The sequence below is a fragment of the Rhinolophus ferrumequinum genome, chromosome 6 (genome assembly GCF_004115265.2).
Source record: "Rhinolophus ferrumequinum isolate MPI-CBG mRhiFer1 chromosome 6, mRhiFer1_v1.p, whole genome shotgun sequence".
Classification (NCBI taxonomy): Eukaryota; Metazoa; Chordata; class Mammalia; order Chiroptera; family Rhinolophidae; genus Rhinolophus; species Rhinolophus ferrumequinum.
The window spans coordinates 96269563-96290155 of record NC_046289.1 but is presented as its reverse complement, the minus strand read 5'-3'; the positions used below and the strand labels follow the sequence as shown (position 1 = coordinate 96290155).

Here is a 20593-nt window from a genome sequence, read left to right as displayed (position 1 = left end):
AGACTCACAAAGGAAAAAAGAGAAAAGACTCAAATAAACAAAATGAGAAATGAAAGAGGAGAAGTTACAATGGATATCACCAAAATATAAAGGATCACACAACAATGCTATGAAAGACTATACACCATCAAATTCAATAACCTAGAAGAAATGGACCAGTTCTTAGAAATATACAACCTTCCTAGCCTGAATTACGAAGAACTAAAAAATCTAAATAAATCATTCAACAGTAATGAAATTGAAATAATCATTCAAAACCTCCCCAAAAGTACAAGTCCAGGACCAGATGGCTTCACTAGTGAATTCTACCAAACATTCAAAGAAGATTTAATACCTATCTTCAAACCCTTCCAAAAAGTTGAAGAAGAGGCAATATGTCCTTATTTATTTTATGAGGCCAATATTACCCTGATAGAAAAACCTGGGAAGGATAACACCAAAAAAGGAAACCATGGACCAATATCTTTGATGAATACAGATGCAAAAATCCTAAACAAACTAGCAAATCGAATGCAACAATACATTAAAAAATTATACATCATGATCAAGTGGGGTTTATTCCAGGGGTACAAGGATGGTTCAACATATGCACATTGATCAATGTAATACCACATAAACAAAATAAAGGAAAAAAATCATATAATCATATCAGTAGATGCAGAAAAGCTTTTGATAAGATACGACATCCATTTATGATTAAAACACTCAATAAAATGGGTATAAAAGGCAAGTACCTCAACATAAGAAAGGCCATATATGATAAACACTTAGCTAATACCGTACTCAGTGGTAAATACAGAAGGTGTCAAAAAAATGTATACATATTTTAAGAAAGGAAAACTGTATTAAAATTGTAATACTCAATATATACCAGTAACAAAAGATGAATAAGAATCATGTTTCACTTCTGCAATTACAAGAAGTGCTCAAAGTGGTTACCATCAGTGTTCAGACACTTCTGATTACGGCGAACTACTGGTTGAGCAACGTTGACCAAAGTGTCTGCTTGTATACATTTTTTTGGCACCTCCAGTATTTGAAAGCTTTTCCTCTAAACTCAGGAACAAGACATGGATACTCAGTCTCACCACTGCTGGTCAACATAGTACTAGAAGTCCCAGCCACAGCAATTAGGCAAGAGAAAGAAATAAAAGGCATCCAAATAGGGAATGAAGAAGTAAAACTGTCATGTTTTGCAGATGACATGATTTTTTATGTAGAAAACCCTACAGACTCCACCAAAAACCTATTAGAAACAATAAGTAAAGTTGCAGGATACAAAATCAACATACAAAAATCCATTGCATTCCTATATACTAACAATAAAATTTCAGAAAAAGAAATGAAAAATTCCTTTTGCAATTGCAACAAAAATAATAAAATAGCTAAGAATAAACTTAACAAAGGATATGAAAGACCTATACACTGAAAACTACAAGACATTATTAAAAGAAATTGAAGAAGACACAAAGACATGGAAAGGTATTCTGTATTCAGGGATTGGAAGAATCAACATAGTTAAAATGGCCGTATTACCCAAAGCAATCTACAGATTTAATACACTCTGCCATCAAAATCCCAATGACATTTAAAAAAAATAGAACAAAATGCCATCACATTTGCGTGGAATCACAAAAGATCCCAAATAGCTGAAGTAATCATGAGAAAAAAGAACAAGGCTGGAGGTAGGTATCACATACCCTGACTTCAAATTATACTACAAAGGAACAATAATCAAAACAGCATGGTATTGGCAGAAAAACAGTCACACAGACCAATAGAACAGGGAGCCAAGAAACAAACCCACATATATATGGGCAAATAGTTTTTGACAAAGGAGCCAAAAACGTACAATGGAGGAAAGACAGCCTCTTTAATACATGCTGCTGGGAAAATTGGAAAGCCACATGTAAAGGAATGAAACTAGACTGATATTTGACACCATACACAAAAATTAACTCAAAATCTCAAAATGGATCAAAGACCTCAGTATAAGACGTGAAACAATAAAATACATGGAAGAAAATGTAGGTACTAAACTTACGGATCTTGGTCTTAGTGAGGATTTTATGAATTTGACCTCAAAGGCAAAGGAAGTAAAAGCTAAAATGAATGAGACTACACGTATATCAAACCAAAAAGCTTCTGCACAGCAAAAGAAACCATCAACAAAACAAAGGGGCAACCCACCAAACGGGAGAAGATATTTGCAAACACCACCTCCCATAAGGAGCTAATATCCAAAATATACAAAGAATACTTACAACTCAACGGCAAAAAAGCAAACGATCCAGTTTAAAAAATGGGCAGAGGACCTGAACGGATACTTCTCCCAACAAGACATACAAACAGCCAACAGATAGATGAAAAGATGCTCAACTTCACTAGCTATTAGGGAAATGCAATTCAAAACCACAATGAGATATCACCTCACCCCAGTTAGAATGGCTGTCATCAACAAGACAAGTAATAACAAGTGTTGGAGAGGTTGTGGAGAAAAAGGAACCCTCATATACTGCTGGTGGGAATGTTAACTGGAACAGCCACTATGGAAAGCAGGATGGAGGTTACTCAAAAAAATAAAATAAGACTAGAGTTACCATATGACACAGCAATCCCTCTTCTAGGTATCTACCTGAAATTTTTAAAAATATTTATTTGTAAAGATATATATATCCCTATGTTCACTGCAGCATTATTCATGGTGACCGAGACATGGAAACAACCAAAGTGCCTTTTGATAGGAGATTGGATAAAGAAGAGGTGGTATATATATATGTATATACAATGGAATATTACTCGGCTGTTAAAAAAAAGATGACATACTGCCATTTGCAACAACATAGATGGATCTTGAGAATTGCATGCCAAGTGAAATAAGTCAGGTGGAAAACATCAAGAACCACATGATTTCACTCATATATGAAAGCAACAAATGAACAAACGAACAGAAACACATAGACACAGACAACAGTATGGTGGTTACCAGAGCGGGGGGCAGGAGGTAGAAAATGGGGAAGGATATCAAATATATGGTGATGGAAGATGTAACTTTGGGTGGTAAACACATAATGCAATACAAGGATGATGTATTATAGAATTTTACACTTGAAACTTATATAATTTTATTAACCAATGTCACCCCAATAAATGTAATGAAAAACAAACAAAGACACTCTTGCACACACTGCAACTGCCCACACTAGTGAGACTTGCACAGTGAATAGCCCTGCAAGAAAAGCACAGAACGCATTGGCTGAAACTGGCAGGAGATGAGGCTGGTCACTGTTTAATACTTTGGCCGCTGGGTCCACACCTAGTTCTCCCATCAGTAACTTCAGTGTCTACAATAATAGGTTCACCTGATCTCTCCTCTGATCTTCACATCTACTCTTTTCCATCAACCCACTCCCACGCTGCAACAATGGCCTCCAATTACTTAGTATTGTCATTACTTATGTTGTATTTCTAAAACCTTCAACTGCAAAAAATTACTCTGACTATAAATCCCCCCTATTCCAGCTCACTATTAACCTTCTTACTTCATAATTTCTCATCCTCGATCTCATTTAGAATTCCAGTCCCAGAAATACTAAATTTTCTCCCAATCTGTTAGCAACTTTCTGTATTTAATTCCTTAAAATATCTAGCCTATACCATATAACCCATCATTTCTTTCGCTTGTCATTATATTTGAAATTTTTACTCTTTATCTTTGATCCTCTATCCCCTTATTCTTTATCAGACATTTAGCTTCTCTATGTGATACCTAGCTACTCTGTGTTCCTGGAATACTCACTTAACAATTCAGACTACAGTTGCTACAATTTCATGGTTTCTAACCTCATTAAGTTCCCCAGAATTTTCCTTCAGTCTTTCAACACCTTCCCAGTTAGTTCCCTCTGGATACCAAACAAGACTTTAAAAATGCAGATATACACCAAGATTTTTAAAGTGATAATTTATTATCTTAAGAAAGTTAATCCTTCTGAATTAAATACCATTTGAATAAGAATCTAACATTTCTATTTAGCTTAAATAATTTTAAAGTTCATATGCAAGAACAAGTGTGTGAGAATTGAAACTGTGAAAATAGTGAAAGCAGATTTCCTGTACTTGCTATTAAAACTTACTACAAAACTACTATAATCAAAATAATCTGGTATTGGCATTAAAAGACGTCAGTAGAATAGTGAAATGGAATGGAAAGTCCAGAAATATATCCAAATATTTATGGGAACTGAATATAAGATGAAAATGGCATTCTCATGAAAAAAGAGAATAGTTTAATTAACGAATGCTATTATTAGTAAATTGATGAGTCAACTGAAATAAAATCAAGTTAGACTCTTACCTAACACCATGTGTAAAAATAAATTTGATATATTAAAAGATTAACTTTTAAAACCTTATTTAAATTTTAGAATAAAATTTGCAAGATTATTTGGATAAACTTGGAACTAGGAAACCTTCTTAAGTAAGATAGAAAAAAACTTTTTTTTAAAAAAGAGAAGTCAGAAATAGAACTGACTCATGTAGTATTCCATATATCTAAAGACCAATGATATAAAGTTTTTACTTTATAAAGTACTTTAGTTCAAATGAAGTAAAATGATAATGTTGACACTTAAATGATATCAAATAAAGCTCTATGGCAATATAAGAATGATATACTTGTTATATAAATTATCACTTAATTTGTATTTCTATTCTTGCTGCCTGATTTTTTTAGCTGAAAGAGCTGAGAAGCTTTCCATGTGGATACCTAAGAGAACTGAAGGAAGTACAGTGATCAATATAAAGTAATCCTATAACGAAAAATGTAAAGTATGTTTGTCTAAATATACAAGGCTTGACAATTAAGTTCGCGAACTCATCCTAGCAAAGTGCTATATACTCATTGCTGAATGTCACTACAGTCACCTTCCAAGTACTCCCCTTGGAGAGCTATGCACTGACACCAGCGCCTAGTCCACCCTTCAAAGCAATTTTGGAACTCTTTCTGGAATGGCCACGAGAGCTATCATCGTATTACCCCTTGATGTCCTGAATGTCATCAAAATGTCTTCCTTTCAGTATTTCCTTTATCTTTGGGTAAAAAAAGAAGTCACTGGGGGTCAGATCAGGTGAGTAAGGAGGGTGTCCCAATACAGTTATTTGTTTACTGGCTAAAACTCCCTCACAGACAGTGTCGTGTGAGCTGGTGCATTGTCGTGATGCAAGAGCCATGAATTGTTGGCGAAAAGTTCAGGTAGTTTTCATCTAACTTTTTCAGGCAGCCTTTTCAGCACTTCCAAATAGTAAACTTGGTTAACTGTGTGTCCACTTAGTACAAATTCATAATGAAAAATCAATCCCTCTGCTATCAAAAGAGGTTAGCAACATTGTTGTAACAAGTTCTCAAAGTTAATTGTCAGACTTTTTAACTCCAGAAAATGTCCAAAATATTATTCTAATGCCTCTTAAATTACTTTCTTTATATATAACAAGCTTAAAGAATACTAGCTAAAAACTTGAAATAAAGCTACATTATATTTAGTTTGAAATGTGTTTCAGAATTTGGTTAAGGGTATTAAGGGTATTAGATAACGGCTTCATCAAATGAAATGGAATTGAAGCTCTATCTGATTTTCAGGCTTTATTTTAAAATTACATATATACTTTAAATTATAAATAAACTATAAAGATATATATGCTTTATGTCCCTCTCATTTACTTGATTCCAAATGCTTTCTTGAGAAGAGAAATATGCAATGTCTGGATAGTGTACTCAGATTTGCTCATAAACTAGGGATATGTATCATGTGATACATGCATGATAGAAGCAAAGAGATTTGGAGCCATGGGAACAGACAAATATTATAGAGCACAACTGGAGTAATTATTCACATTTCTTGCCAAATTGCTTAATACAACTAGTTAAGGAGTAAAGTTTTGTAGGCCTGCTGGGGATACAACAGACGTCAAGACAATCAGGATTCTTTTCCTCTGGAAGCTTACATTCTAGTGGAGAAAACAGATATGAAACTACTTATTACACACTAATTAATTATGATTATGTAAGTGCTAAGAAGGTGAAATGCCGAACACTGACAGATAAAAGGGGTATCTGATCTAGTTCAGTCTCCAGGAAGTAGTTAGGGAATGTAAGGTTTCAGGGGATGTAAGGTTTAAATTTAAGACCTCTAGCCTGAGCTGGAGTTAGCTAGGACAAGGAAACGAGGCAGGGCAGGCAAGTGGTGTCAGGGAGAAAGCAACTGTAACAGGAGGAAGGTTCTGAGGTAGGAAGGAAGTAACTGAAACTCACTGAGGCTGCAGCATGAGAATGGGATACATAGGTGAGGTGGGTACCGGGCCTCATAGGCTGTATTAAGGAATCTAGATTGTTTTCCTGTGACAAAAACGAAACCACTGAAGGTTTTTTTTGTTGTTTGCTTGTTTTTTTGGGGTTTTTTTGAAACCACTGAAGGTTTTTAAATTATGGATCAGTTTCCTTTTTCAATAATTCATCTTAACTTTTTAATTTAAACTCCTAATTTCAGTAGGTTTTCTTAAGAAAACTATTTTTAAATAATTATGTGAGAAATGGGTTCCCATTTCTGCTTCAAATTCAGTTCTCCAAAGACTTGCATGGGAAGGAGAACCACTGCGTACCCTGTTTCCTCTGGAAATGCAGAGATGGTGCTTCCATCCATCTGACAGGAGTCCTGAGAAGGAGAGTCCGTATCTTTTCTATCTTGATTTGTAGCAATACTGGTGACTCGATGTTGTTGCAAGTCCCACTTTCGAGCTACGTTGTTAATTGTTAACCTTTTCTTCTCCTGTGGAAAAGTTCATTGTGACAAGTATTACATAACACAATTTTTATAGCAGGAGAGTATCCCAGGAACATATTGTTTGAACCACTTACACACTTTTAAAAGGAGCCTATTACTTAAAAGTAGCTACCAAATGTGTATTCTAAAACAAAGTATGACTGGCCTTCATTTACCCTGTGTATTCAAATATTTCAATAATGATCTATGATCCTTAAAGAAAAAATATATACAAATAATAATTATTCTCACTGGAGATATGAAAATTCACTATCTGAAAGTTTAACAGAAATTTATATACTTAAGTGTTATCCGAATTGACAGGAATTTACATGTCTTTGTGTTTAAACACAGCCAAATGAGTAATATCTTAAATTTTAGGACGACCTAATAATTAGGACTAATATAGTGGAATAATCGCGGCAAGGACAAGAGAAGAAGATGGGACTGATCAATGTTCCAAGCTTCACAGTATGAATTACAACGTCTGAAAATTAATAATTATATATAGACCACTAAAAGAAGATGTACTAGGGTGAAGTATTTCTAGGTAACTAGTACCAGCCTAGATGAACAGGAAAGAAGTTAATTCATTACATGCAACTCATGCCTGAGGGTAGTGGACCTCAGACTTCGGAGCGCCTCACATTTATTTCATGGGGAGCTTATGAAAACACTAATTGCTAGTTCTCACCTCCTTCTGATTTAGAGTGTTTGGGGGTGGGGTTCAAGAATCTGCAATTCTAACAGGCTCCCAGGTGCTGCTAATGGTCCTCACCTTGAGAACCACTGGGCTCCGTTGTCTCACAGAAACCTGTCCAGACAGCAGATTGAGACTCTTGAAAGAAACTGTGCTTGGCTGAAATGTTTCTACTCAACATAAATGGATGGGGGAAAACAGTCACTATTCTGGTTAAGTTTCCATGATGAAAAGTTCACATTTTCAAATGGCATGTCCATTAAAAATAGAAAGAAAGGCAACAAGGCAAAAGATAAGTGTCTGTGTTTTCTTCCTGTCCCCCTACCACCACCCATCCCATTTTCTTAATGATCAATACATGTTGTCACATGAAACATCCCCAGCAAAAGCTGAGGGTGTTTGGTATCACGGCGCTGAATCTAAGCTAGGGCTAGAACACAGGCCTCCTGATTTCCCATGTTTTTCTTCTTATTGAAAAATTTTTCATTAATTACAGTTTATTGGGGTGACAATTGTTAGTGCAGTTACACAGGTTTCAGGGGTACAATTCTGTAATGCATCATCTATATATCACCTTGTGTGCTCACCACCCAGAGTTTAAAAGCTAAAGTAAGCCTCATAATCAAAGAGTCCTACTTAGTGACTTCAAGTAAAGCATAGCTAGTTTTTGAAGTTTTCATAAAAACTTTTCCAAATATTAAAAAAAAATATGTTTGCAAAAAAATTCAATGGCACATTTCCAAAAATGCTGATGGTAACAAGCAGCTGAACAAAACATTTCCAGTTCAAAGGTGGAGTCAAGTGCGATTTGTTGCCTGTTCTGGGCTCTACTTACACTGGTAGCCTTAGAGCTAACCCATCAATGGAATTGCTTTGTTTATTCTTCCTTTCCATGCTCTGGGACTCACATAAGTAGTCTGTAGGTCTGAGAGCATTAGTCTATTGATTGATTGATTGATTGATGTATTTTGTTCATTTATTCATTCATTCACTTATGCATCTTACAGCAGCAGCAGCATGATAGGAAATATTACTTTTTCTAAATGAATCATTCAGAAAGTTTGCCAACAGTATTGTCTACAATGACAAATCTTGCTCCTATATATTTAAAAAAATATTACCTACAGCTATATTTCCTACAAACGAAGGTGTTTTTGGCCAACCCTTGGGGATAGTAAAGTATGAGAAAGACTAAAATCCTATTGGCTAAATCAATAAAAAGTTAGAGATGTCAAGAGGGGCTTAGGCACATCTAATTAACGGGATGAGGGAAAACAAATAAAAGTTCAGGAGGGTAGAAATAATAGCAGGTGGAAAAAAATGTAGCATGCTGAGTAACACTTTTATAGTAGAAGTCCTGAGCTGAGATGGCTTAGGATCAAGTTTTTCTTTTTTGTTGTTTAGGAGTAGTTTTCACTGAGCAATGCACATGTACTCTTTGCTCCATGTTTACAAATGCATGAACCTGTGCAACCCATACTCCTATCAAGATACACCACATGTCTATCACCCAAGTTCCCGTTTCCTGTTTATTATATACGACTTTGTATCTCTACTTGTCATTTTTTGAATTCTAAATGCCATTTTAATTTTAAAAAGAAAAAACCCTACATAAGACAAGTGTAATGATCATCAGGATGATATCCTTAGTTTTCGAACATAGTATGAAGCATAAAACGAGCTATAAACTTTAAGCTGTCTTTATTTGCTATACTTTGTGATATTTATGTAAAATAGTTTAAAAGAAAACATTTTCTTTATAGAAAGAAATATCTGATATGTGAAATCACTTAAAACCAGTTTAAAACAAACTTTAATTTCTAAATTCCTTAAAAAAATCTTTACCACCTCTATCTCAGAGAAAGTTATCTCAGAGACGCTAACAGAGAAAGTTCTTAAATTTAAAAATCTATCACTAAAAAAAATGTAGCAGAGCTCATTAAATATCAGTAAAAACGACAGTCTATTACAGTGGTTTCCAAAATGAAGTGCATATGCCACGGGGATACACAGGTGATGCAATGCTGTGGAAAAAAATGAGAACCTGTTATATTTATTTTTTGTCTCATCTTTTTAAAATTTCTAGTTTTTGCGTGTGCTGTATAATATACTTTATATTTCAGAAGTACAAGTTTATTTATAGATAGTAACTTATGAAAGTTTTAGGGGTGTTTGTTTATAAAAAACATTCTACTGACAGAATGAAAATTTTACAGAGTTTGGAAACCACTTTTCTAGCGAACTATTAATAGCTAGCTTCAATGTACTCATACGTGAGTGTGGGAACACACACATGCACAGACATCAGAGAAAATACCTTAAGCAAAGATTGTTTATGACTTTCCCGCTTCTTCTCTTCCTCTTTTTTGGCTACAAGAGATGCCATACGCCTTTCTTCTTCCTAAAAGAAATTTTCAAAAATATATCATTAAGTATTTGGCCTTTTTTTATGCTAAATATCTTTGGTTCTGCAAGTCTGTTTTTCTTTGTGAGAGGCATACTACTTAGCTAATAGAAAATACTCCCTTGAAGAAAAACTTAGTATGTGCCTCTTTATTTTCTTTTTCCTTCCTAATTCAAAAACACAAAAACAAAAAACAAACAAACAAAAAACTGCATTCTTAATTCTAATCCCAACTCTGGATGTGATATAAATCTAGTTAAATCAAGAGAGAAAAAATAATGAGAAGAGAAGAAAAAAGAGGGGAGCAAGTTTGTACAATTTACCTTAGTACGCAGTGCACGATAGTTCCATATAGAAAGACTTAAACTTTCTATCAGGAAGATAAGAAGGATCAAAATGATACTTCCCACAAATTTGATTTGATCTATGGTTGCAAATTAGAGCTTTTTACATTATAAAACAAAAATGAAAGCCCTTTAAAACTCTCCACTGATATTCATAAATTAGTCTCCATTACCATCATTACTTTCACTTTGTTTTTAAATTGATTTGGCCAGTCTAATTTATTAAATTCTAATAACTATGAAATAACATTACAGTTTAGAAAATTTTAAAATAATTAGTCATAATCGCAACACCATAACTCAAATCTTGTCATTTCTGTATCACCTTACAATATTCATTACGAGCAAATTTTTACAAGTTTACAAATTTGCACAAGTTAAAAATTTTCACAAATTTTTACAAGGCCAGCAATCCGTATACACAATCTTGATCATGCTCTTCCCCCTGAAGATTGTCAAATTTTAATAGAGTAAATTACAACCATGCCACTTTAAATTTTTATTATCAAAAGATTTTGGCATTCAAAATGATGTCACAATTTGAGAAACCAATTTCTTCATAAAAGACAAGCTTGAAAATATCTTCCGAGATAGGAAACTATAAAAAGTAATTTAGTACATTTGAAGGAGAACTTTTAGAAATGGAAAATTACAAAAACAGAAATTAAAACTTCAATGGTGTGGGGTTGAAGAGCACATTTTGCACAGTGGAGGAGAGAATCAGTCATCTAGAAAATAAGTCAGGAACTTTTCCTACAGGCTTTCATAGCGCCCTTATACGTCCTCATTCATAACACTTAACCTGTTTCATTTGAAATATCTCTACCACTCTCTCTCCCCTCTCCCACCCCAAATAGCTCCAGGAAGGTAAGAACCATGTCAGCTCCTGGCACATAATAGATACTCAATAAATATATAATTAAGGAATGAATCATTGAATATACACCTTTATATATTTGTTCAATAATTACCTAAAGCTGTAAGTGCTAAATCAAAGGATAGACATATTTCTAGGGCTTTTGATGTTTGCAAATTGCCTTCTAGTACTAAATGTAGTAGTAATTTATAAGCCTACCCCAAGTCAACATTCTATTTAAAACATGATGAGTAGTCATAAGAGCTTCACCAAATATTCCTGTGTCTTCTCACATCCAGGCCACACTGTGAGATAGCACTTCCTGTACCCTTGAAATGAGGTGTGGTCATGTGACCTGCTTTGGCCAATAACATATTAACAAAAGTGACACGTGTTCACTTCTGGGTGGAAGCTTTCAAAGACAATGTATGATACAGCTATTGTCTCTCACCTCTGCTGCAGAATCTGCAAAACTCCAGATGGTGGGTATTTTGAAGGCCCGAGAATGAGGACAACACAAATCAAAGTGCCCGGAATACATTCTATAGGCCGACGGTAGTACAGACAGGAAATAAGCTCTGTTCTTTTAATCCACAGAGGTAAGAGAAGTTGTTACTACAGCATAAGCTGGCCTATCTTGGCCAGTATATTGGTTATATTAAGGAAGGTCAAAGAGGCCATGAAAATGTATTCAAGAGGATAAGCTATTATAAATGCTTCTGAAAACAAAGACCTAGACTAAAGAAGTATATTAAAAATGTACAATTAGAAACTATCACAGAGTTAAAAAGAAAAAAAAAAGAAACTAGAAATGCATCTACTGGAAGACTCTAATTTTAGAAATGAGGAAATGAACGCTCTCAGAAGTTTAGTAATTTATATAAGGTCACATAGCTAGTGACAAAGTTAGGATCTGGACCAGAAGGCACATCTTATAAGAAATGGAATCTGTAGTATATTTTTATAGTAAGGGTATATTTAAATGTATTTGACTGATTTTAGAGAGATGAAAAAGTTGAGGTTAAAATTCAGTAGTAATCTACCATGTGATTTAGTTGTTTAAAAGGGAATAGAAATTTAATGTAATTTTTGGTGAATTTAAAGTGTCTTTTACAATATGGAAAATAGTTATTCTTAATGTTTCAAGGGTGAATAGAGGTAATGAGGAGAAATAAACTAAATAAGAAATTTAGAACCTTGATTCCTAGCTTCACAAATAGCTGGATTAATAATTATACTAAATTCTTTTGTTCAGTAAATACTGATTTGAAACCTATTAAGTATAACCTATTTCAGAACAAACTATTTTAAAGAGCAAATTATATTGATGTTCAATTGTTGACTCATCTATAAAAAGTGAACTAGAAACAGATAGGTTATTTAAAGGGTCAATTTCAAACAGTACTGGAAGCTGTATGAATCACGTACTACACATATTTAAGAGGTGATTCCATTAGACTTTCTAAAAGAATTTGAGCTTCTATTAAAAGCAGGACTTTAAAAGGAAAGCTAAACCTAGGAAAACTGGATATATGCCAAATCAATTCAAATATTGAGTGTTTTAAGGAATTTACACATGTGATGACTGTATTTTAGCCCAAATAGTTAAAGGGTAACTAAACTTGGAAACAATAATAAACTTCTAATTTTAAAGATAAGCTATAAATCTGTTAGTAAGAAGGAAAAACTGTGATATTCTGGCCTCTTCATGATAATAGTCCAATTTCTGGGATAAAAGCCATCTTTTAAGTAGCAAAAGAAAGAGTACTGTCTGGGACAAAAATAAAAGAAAAAAAAATATATATATATATTTTCCATACTTCAGTTTGTCATGAAGACTTAATATAGAAATGATTTCAAATTAATTAAGAAGTGTAATGATTTAATAGGTGTTTGATAACTTAGATTATACTCTGTTAGCAGATTATTAAGGCTTTAAAACAATGCATACATTGTAGGAGAAGAAGTTTTGCTCCAAACTAAATAAAATGGTCCTAATATAGGCAGCAATTTATTATGTGGATTTAAAAAAGTGAATGGCAATGTGGGTTTTTAACCATATACTTTAGAACAGATAGTTATAAAAGACATTGTTTTCCTTGACTACATCAAGTATTAAAACAGACTTAAAAATCACTGTTGTCTAGAAGAGATGATCCATATTTTTCATTCAAATAATCTTGTTTTCAGAGAAAACTGATTTTTCCAGAGTCATAGTTAATGTCAGAGTGAACATTAGAAGCTGTTACCTGACTTCTACTGGCCCAAGGATATTAGCTGTTAAATACTAGGGGGAAAGAAGTCGGAATAGGCTAGGTTATGCTTTTGTAACAACTTCCAAACTTACACTGGCTTACAATAAGAAAAGTTTAGTTCTTGACCATGCAAAGAACCCTGCAACTGTTCTCCACATAATGGCTGAGTATTACTGGGTGCTATGATCTGATGGCATCTTCAATTCAATATATGCTCCCACAAAGACCACCACATGGGAGAAAAACATGGAAACTCACATTGGCTTTTAAATGGTTCTGTCTGAAAATTATATACATTGCTTCTGCTCACATTTCATTGGCCAAAGAAAGTTGCATCCCCACACCTAACTTCAAGGGGAAAGTCGGTATCATCTTTCCACAGGTCAAAAAGAGGAGCAGACCCAGAACGTGTTGGTATGCATTACTGATGTCTCCCACATCGTCAGCAGTGGGAAGGAAACTCATGTCTGTCTCAGGCTGTCCCATTATCTGGAGAGCAAACTGTAAAGAAGTTCATCTTAAAGTCAACTAGATGTGGGTTTCACGTGAGAACTTCAGACACGGTGTCTGTTTCAGAACTGTGAGCATATTCTGAATTGCCTGCATGCACACAATACTGCCTTAGAAATAAAAGGAGAAAATCCTTCCTCCCAGGACGTTCTATAGAATGGTGCTTGTTCTGGCCTCTCAAAATGTGCCTTTTCTCTTAGACAGTTGTGAAAATATTTGAAAGCCTATAATATCTTCCTTATGTCTTCTCCTTTGTCAACAAATCATGCCAGGTTCTCCGGAAATACTCCAGTTTGTCATCAGCCCTCTCTCTAAATAGTTCAGGTAAAATCTGACCATTAAAGAAAAAAATTGAAAAACGGAGACTATTGTCTCCATTTTTCTGAATTCCCTGTTTCTATAAATGAACACTGTTTTAAACCATATTAACTTCTAACAATCACACCTCACAATTAACTCAATTTGAACACATTACTTCCAGTGCTCGTCATTTTCACACATGCTACTATGTCTCATCTGCCATGAGCCTGCGTTTGGGCTGAGCCATGCTCATTCATTCATTCATTCGTTCGTTCACATTGTGTATACCTGCTTTCACACTACAATGAGAGAGCTGAGTGGTTTTCAACAGACTGTTTTGTCCCCAAAGCCTAAAATATTTACAATCAGGTCCTTTACAGATAAAGTTTGCCAGCAGCCCCGGCTCTGATGGGTCTGAATTCAAACTTACTTATTCACCTGTTCTAGGCTTTACTTTTACTTCATTAATATTTATTTCTACTCTTTACAGACAAAAAGCCACTCTTCTTCACAGAGATAACATAAGCGAAATAATTGAAGCTGGCAACTTGTATTGTCTCTAGCACCATACCTCTTGCCATTCCTCGGATCGGACCCCAGGAACTCTTACTATGACTAATGTCCCTGCTTCTCATCTCACCTCCCATCTCACCCTCCTCCATTCATCCTCTGGGTTTCTATCCAGCTAGACAGTCTTTTTCGTAGGCAGTTCCAATTTAACTACCTTCAACTCATCAAGGGTCTCTTATTATGTCCTCGATAAAAATCTCAACTCTATCAGGACATAAAACGCCTTTCATGGCTTAGCTCTGGCCTGTCAGACATCCTGTGCTCCTGCTGGTCTCTCCTATGTATACGCACTGCTCAGCCATGCTGAACTGCTACCCTGTTTCCCCGAAAATAAGACCGAGCCGGACAATCAGCTCTAACGCGTCTTTTGGAACAAAATTTAATATAAGACACGGTATTATATTATATTATTATTATTATTATTATTATTATTATATTAGACCCAGTCTTATTTTAAGTAAACTTATTTTAAGTAAAAAGTATACTTTACTGTAAGTAAAATAAGACTGGGTCTTATATTAATTTTTGCTCCAAAAGATGCAATAGAGCTGATTGTCCAGCTAGGTCTTATTTTCGGGGAAACACAGTATTAGCTGCTGTGTTTTCTCAGCACCCTCTGCATTTTGCATGCTGTCTCTCTCCCTAGAACACTCTCCCCAGATACAGCCTCCTTCTTCTTTACTACTCTTCAAGTCTCAAATCAAGTATTTTCTCCTTTGGAACTTTCCCTGTATCTCCAGTAGATATACGAGTGCTTTGTTCTTTGATATCATTGCGGGGTGTGTGTGTGTGTGTGTGTGTGCATACTTATCAGTCTATCTTATCTAACTAGTCAATTTGCATTATAATCTGGCTGCATTCCTGCCCTTGTATTAGATTGTAAATTAAAACGAAGGCACGAATTATGCTTCTGAGCTTATCATCTCTAGGATCTAATACAGACCCCAGTACAGAACCTTTTTGATTCAAAGTAATTAAGAATATCTTGGGACTTTTCCATGGTGCCTGTAGGTCAAAAGAAATGTTGTTACAGCTCTGTTTCCTGTAGTTAGGAAACAACTTAATAAGTATTCATGTTCTAGAAACTTAGTAGCCATTTGAAGAAATAATAATGCATGTAAATTAAAATTAAGAAAATATAGCACTCTTAAATAACCAGTTTTTTACCACGGGAAAATGTGTACCTGTAGGGCATTACACAACTTCTCAAACACTGGAATTAGATTGGACACCGCCACCCTCATTTCCTGCTCCATACTGATTTTGGCATGCCATTTGTTTTTATCACAATAACCACTGAAAAGTCAGCTTTGCAAAGATATGATGCCAGAGAACACTTCAACGTTAGTGTGATCTAACACTGAAATGGTAAACTACCTTGAGCAAGTTTTTCAGTGCCGCACAGATATCAAATATATCACTACGTGTCCCTTGACAATTAGAAATATTCCATGGTGCCCCTGTGAGTTCACTGCAGCACACAGTGTGGAACCACAGCCCTCACGTACAGAAGTTCATTAAACATTTGTGTCATCCAACCCGGCTAGAATGTTTATATGGCAAATTACATAAAAATTTAATCAAGACTTCATTTTTAAAGAGAAGAAATAGTTATAGAACAGGTGTCAGCCCACTCTTCTAGCCTGATGGTAAGTATTTTAGGCTTGTGGGCCGTACAGTTTCATTAGCAGCTACTCAGTTCAAACATTGTGGCATCAAACTGGACACAGGTAATACATTGATGGATGGACACGGCCGTGCTCCAACACAACTTTTTTTAGAAAACGGAGGGGCCACTCATAGGCTGCTGTTCGCCAACCCTGTTAAAGAAAGTCTTTATAAAGGTATATTGTTACAGGTAGAGAAACTCAGAGCCTGGTGTAAAGTTTGGGGAGCCACATTTTTTAAAGGAAATAAGAAAAAGCATATTTGTTGGACACTGTTCAGCCTTGAGAGGGAGGGAGGTCCTGTCACGTGCAGCGGCATGCCTGGGCCTGGAGGTCATTGTGCTAAGTGAGATAAGCCAGTCACAGAAGCACAGATACTGCATGATTTCACATAGGAGGGATTCCTTTGGAGATGGACATGGAACCCAGTTCTGGTAGATGAGATGCAGAAGAGATCCACTGGGTGACTTCTGAGGAAGCCTATCTACCATGATACAGTGGAAAAGTTGATAGGACTTCTGATCCAGAAGGAGCTGTATCTGAAAAACTGTATCCATGGAGCCACATGGATTAGATGACCTGATTAGATGACCAGGTCCTAAACCTCGAGCCTGAACCTAACACCATAATGGGAAGAGAGTTTTGGGGGCTACTGGGAGGTGCTGAGAATAGTTAGTATGTGGAACAAATGTAAATAATTTGTGGCCAGAGGGCAGACTCTGTCACGTCCATTTTAAAACATGATCCCAAAATATTGTTTCCACACTAAAAGTACCCCAAAATTATAAACAAAAGGTGAAACTAAATACCATGGTCCATCGTGATATGAATAAGTGAATAAACTGAAATTTTTATGAGGAATGGGATTACAAAAGGAAAACAATAACTTCACGTGGAGAAGCCTGGCAGACACCATCTTAATTAAAGTGAACAACATTAATAAAGGGAAAAATATAAATGACACATCACTTGATAGGATGCAATGAGAAGAATGCAGAATCACTTCTGTGATATTCACATCAAAGATCTGTAACTAAAACTTAACCACGAGAAAACATCAAAAAAACCTGCACTGAGGGTCATTCTACAAAATAACTGACCTATAATCTTTATAAATGTCAAAGTCATGAAAGTCAAGGACAGACTGAGGAACTGTGCCTAAAACATGGTGACGATAGAGACATGTCAACAAAATGTGTCCATCTGCAATGTGTAATTCCAAACTGGATCATTTTGCTGTAGGGAATACTATTGCTGTAATTGGTAAAATCTGAATGTGGTGAGAATTAGACACTAGTAATTATTCAATGTTTATTGCCTGATTTTATTAGTTACATTGTGTTTACATAGGAGAATGTCTTTACTTCTAGGAAATATACACTGAAATATTCAGCGTTGTTGGGGAATCGAGTTGGCAACTTACTCTCAAATGGTTCAAGAAAAAAAGTTCTTTGTACTGTACTTACAACTTTTCTGCAATTTTGAGATTGTTTCCATTTAAACATTAAAACAAAATTCTAAAGTGGAGGAGCAGATGTGCAAGGCTATCTGCTCTGTACTTAGCAGAACAGCTGGCCCTGCTCCCATCCCAGGTGGTTTTCCCTCATTTCCTCACCAGGCAAACACCCTCTATGGAATGTCAATGACTATATACAAGGTCAATGACTATATACAACATTATTCACCGTTATTTAAGGCACAGAGGTAGGTAAATTTCACTCATCCAACAGGTCTTTATCGAATATTACTACACTCAGCACTGAGTGAGATAGAGAAGAAAAGAAACATGGATAGGACATCTGTATGTATTAGGCAAGGAAAAAGAAGAAAGGCTTCTGCCCTTCATCACATTTGTTCCATAGACAAGACTGACATATAAACTCACTATGAGAAACATACTATGTAATTAAGGACTACTTTACATAAAGGGGTTAGCTTCATTTCTTACCCCACTCATCTCAACCTCATCAGGAAGAGCAATGAGAAGTATCAACAATGCTTAATTAAGGAAGACAAAGAGCTAAGGGTAACAGTATGCTATAGGGTTGACGGTGCAGATCTGAACAAACGGAGAGGACAAAGAACCGCATCTCCATGCTGGAACATAGAAAGCAGCGAGATCGCAGGTATTTGTGAGCTCATCAACACTCCTAACCATCTGCCAGCCGCCTTAGGGGTCTATGATATTGCTGAAGCAGAAATGTAAACTGTACACACTGTGAAGCTGATATCTAAGCCATGAGTCAACTGGCAATTGAATAAACCTAGCGCATCACTCAGAATCCACATCAAAATTGGCAGAGCCAAGAAGTAAGAAAACAGGTAGAAGCTTAGGTCTCAGATTATTAACAGGTATTTCCTGAGAAAATAAAACATTCAAATTAATGTGGGATGCAATGACACAAATCATGCAAGGTTCTTAGTTACAGAACTTCTTGGAGCCTATAACCTGCTAATGTGCACCGTACCCCTAAAAGCAGGGGGATGATATGCAGCATTGCATTCAGATCAGGAGCCATAGCAAAACCTCTAAGTATACAAACGATCTCACATGGAGATAGAATGAACAGACAGCAACAACTACAGGTGATGCTTTCCAGGAGCCTCCCACCGCGCTAAGGTTTGGCACTTTATTTCATCTTAACAACGACCCTGTGACATAATATAATTATGACCCCCGTTTTACTTTGAGGAAAATGAGATATAGAAAGAGTAAGTACATTGCTGAAGGTCATACAGCTAGAAAATAGTAAAGCCAGGATTCGGACTCAAGCAGCCTGGCTCTGGGACCCACGTTCTTAACCATTATGTTCTTAGCCATCATCAACGAAATTCTTACTCATCCATTCCAAAGTAAATTAGTAGTTGGATACTAAGTGAGAATGAAAAATATGCATAATGATTCATTTATTATAAATAGAAGGCTAGGAATTTTGAAAGCCCTATGCAATGAAATTGGGAATAGGAGAGGGGTGGAAAAAAAGAGTCTGTCATTATAATAATGAAATACACCATAATTACATGCATGCTAATCCCTGGCTCATTAAGACTAAGAAGCATCTCCATCCAGCAAGGACGGCGCCTGCCAACTCCCTAGCCCGCACCCAGCACAAAGCGCAGTAAGCACGGTGCAAGGGTCCTCACCGTGACTCTCTTCATGTCGAGCTGGCGCAGCTGCATCATGTTCTGGAGGACGGTGTGTTTGTACCATGACTCTTGAGCTATGGGGTTGCCATCAAAAGTGATGTCTGAGAGGGAAGCCGAGTCAGCGAGGCAGCAGACACTCTCAAAACTGTGGGAGAGAGAAACCACTGGGTCAGTGCGAGACCTTCGTGTAGTACGTTGATTTGTTTAACAGACATTATTTCTTAGGACAGTTTTACACTTGCAGAAAAACTGAGAAGGTTACGTAGAGTCCCCACATACTCTCCACCCAATTTCCCTGTTATTAGCATCTTAGTATAGTACACTTGTTACAATTAAGGGACTAATACCAATACATTCTTACTAACTCACGTCCATGTTTTATCCAGACTTCCTTCATTTATACCCACTGCCCTTTGTCTGTTCTCATCCAGGACACCACATTACATTTAGCTGTCATGTCTCCGTCGGCTCCTTTCAGCTGTGACAATTTCTTAGACTCTCCTTGTTTTTGGATAACCTTGACAGTTTTGAGGAATACTCATTAGTTATTTTGTCAGACGCTCCTCTATTGGGGTTTGTCTGGTATTTTTCTAACGAGTAGCCTAGGGTTAAGGTACATACTATTAACTCACATATGTCACTGTTGATGTTGACCTTCATCACCTGGCTGAGGTGGTGTTTTTCAGGTTTCTCCAATGCAGTTACTGTTCCCTCCCCCTGAATTCTTTTGAAGGAAGTCATTGTGTGCGGCCCATACTTAGGGTGGGAAGTTCAGCTTCCCCTCCTTGAGGGCCAGTACTTAGATAAATTATTTTAAATTCTTCTTCCTAGGATGTTTATCTTTATGCCGCCAAGTATTTATTTATTTATTTGTTTGTTTGTTTATATCAGTTTGGACTCATGGATGTTTATTTTATACTATGGGTTTTAATCCAATACTACTTTACTTATTTTATTGTTCAAATTGTTCCAACTTTGGCCATTGGAAGCTCTTTCAGCTCGCTCCTATGTCCCTTTGATATACT

At 35.9% G+C, this 20593-nt stretch overlaps 1 protein-coding gene across 4 annotated transcripts in view; it reads right to left on the bottom strand.

Annotated features, from left to right (window-relative positions):
- LRRC49 (leucine rich repeat containing 49) overlaps positions 1 to 20593 on the bottom strand; it is a 135782-nt gene that overhangs the window by 32906 nt on the left and 82283 nt on the right. For all 4 annotated transcript variants that reach the window (XM_033109436.1, XM_033109438.1, XM_033109440.1 and 1 more), the window contains 3 exons: positions 19566 to 19713; positions 9833 to 9916; positions 6655 to 6821 (listed from right to left, as the gene is read on the bottom strand). In XM_033109436.1, the coding sequence (XP_032965327.1) occupies positions 6655 to 6821; positions 9833 to 9916; positions 19566 to 19713 (399 nt within the window). The remainder of the gene's footprint in view (positions 1 to 6654; positions 6822 to 9832; positions 9917 to 19565; positions 19714 to 20593) is intronic.